Genomic DNA, 708 nt, shown 5'->3' with positions numbered 1-708 from the left:
TGATATGTAGATATATATATACCTCCAAACGATCGCGAAATTCTTGATGGAATTCCGCCATGTCTTCCTCATCTTCTGATTGATCCGAGTCGCAAATGCTAGTAAGACAACGGGGAAACTCCCACTGAAAATGAATGTTCTTTTTGCGAATTGGAACATCGCGATCCTCGGAAACTCCTACAGTAATTCTGGTAGGAGATACCTGAGGCATCATCTTCAAAAGCTGCGTCCCCAGATTCTGGCTTTACATTTCTTCTAATATCTTTCCAGCTTGAAAATTCCTTCAACCGGATCACTTTTGCAGGTTCATGGCGTACAATAAAAATAAGATCTTCTGGAGCAATATTCTTGGAGCCTTTTATGAGAGACACCTCGGCTGCTTTGACTAGCTATAGGTTAGCCCAAGTAATAATACAAGATTCACTGCGTATCCGTGAAGATATTCTTCTACTAGAATACTTGTCGTTGCCAATGGATATCTCACCTCACCAAATGTAAACATCATCGATTGGATTTCTGTCTGATAGGAGGGTCTTGACCGCTGGTTGGACATGCAAAGGTATATTTGCTAGGCTTTTAAATTGGGATGTTTGATGTGGAAAAAGGAAATTAATTTTTAATCCTTTTGATTGTGTATGAAAAATGACTTTCCAGTGCTCATTGAAGCCGGCGGCTTTAGCGTCGTCGTGTAGACTGAAAAATCCCCTA

General features: G+C 40.5%; 1 protein-coding gene across 1 annotated transcript; it reads right to left on the bottom strand.

Annotated features, from left to right (window-relative positions):
• Positions 1 to 98: 98 nt before the first annotated feature.
• DI09_476p10 (subunit Spt3 of SAGA complex) lies at positions 99 to 553 on the bottom strand (the record flags this gene model as incomplete). The annotated part of the gene is made up of 2 exons (XM_013382031.1): positions 99 to 389; positions 425 to 553. The coding sequence occupies 2 exons, from the start codon at positions 551 to 553 to the stop codon at positions 99 to 101; spliced, it is 420 nt and encodes a 139-aa protein (XP_013237485.1).
• Between the last annotated feature and the right edge of the window lie 155 nt (positions 554 to 708).

Source organism: Mitosporidium daphniae (genome assembly GCF_000760515.2).
Source record: "Mitosporidium daphniae strain UGP3 chromosome Unknown contig-472, whole genome shotgun sequence".
NCBI classification, from domain to species: domain Eukaryota; kingdom Fungi; phylum Microsporidia; genus Mitosporidium; species Mitosporidium daphniae.
Note: the sequence above shows the minus strand (reverse complement) of the source record. Positions and strands in the feature narration are given on the sequence as shown.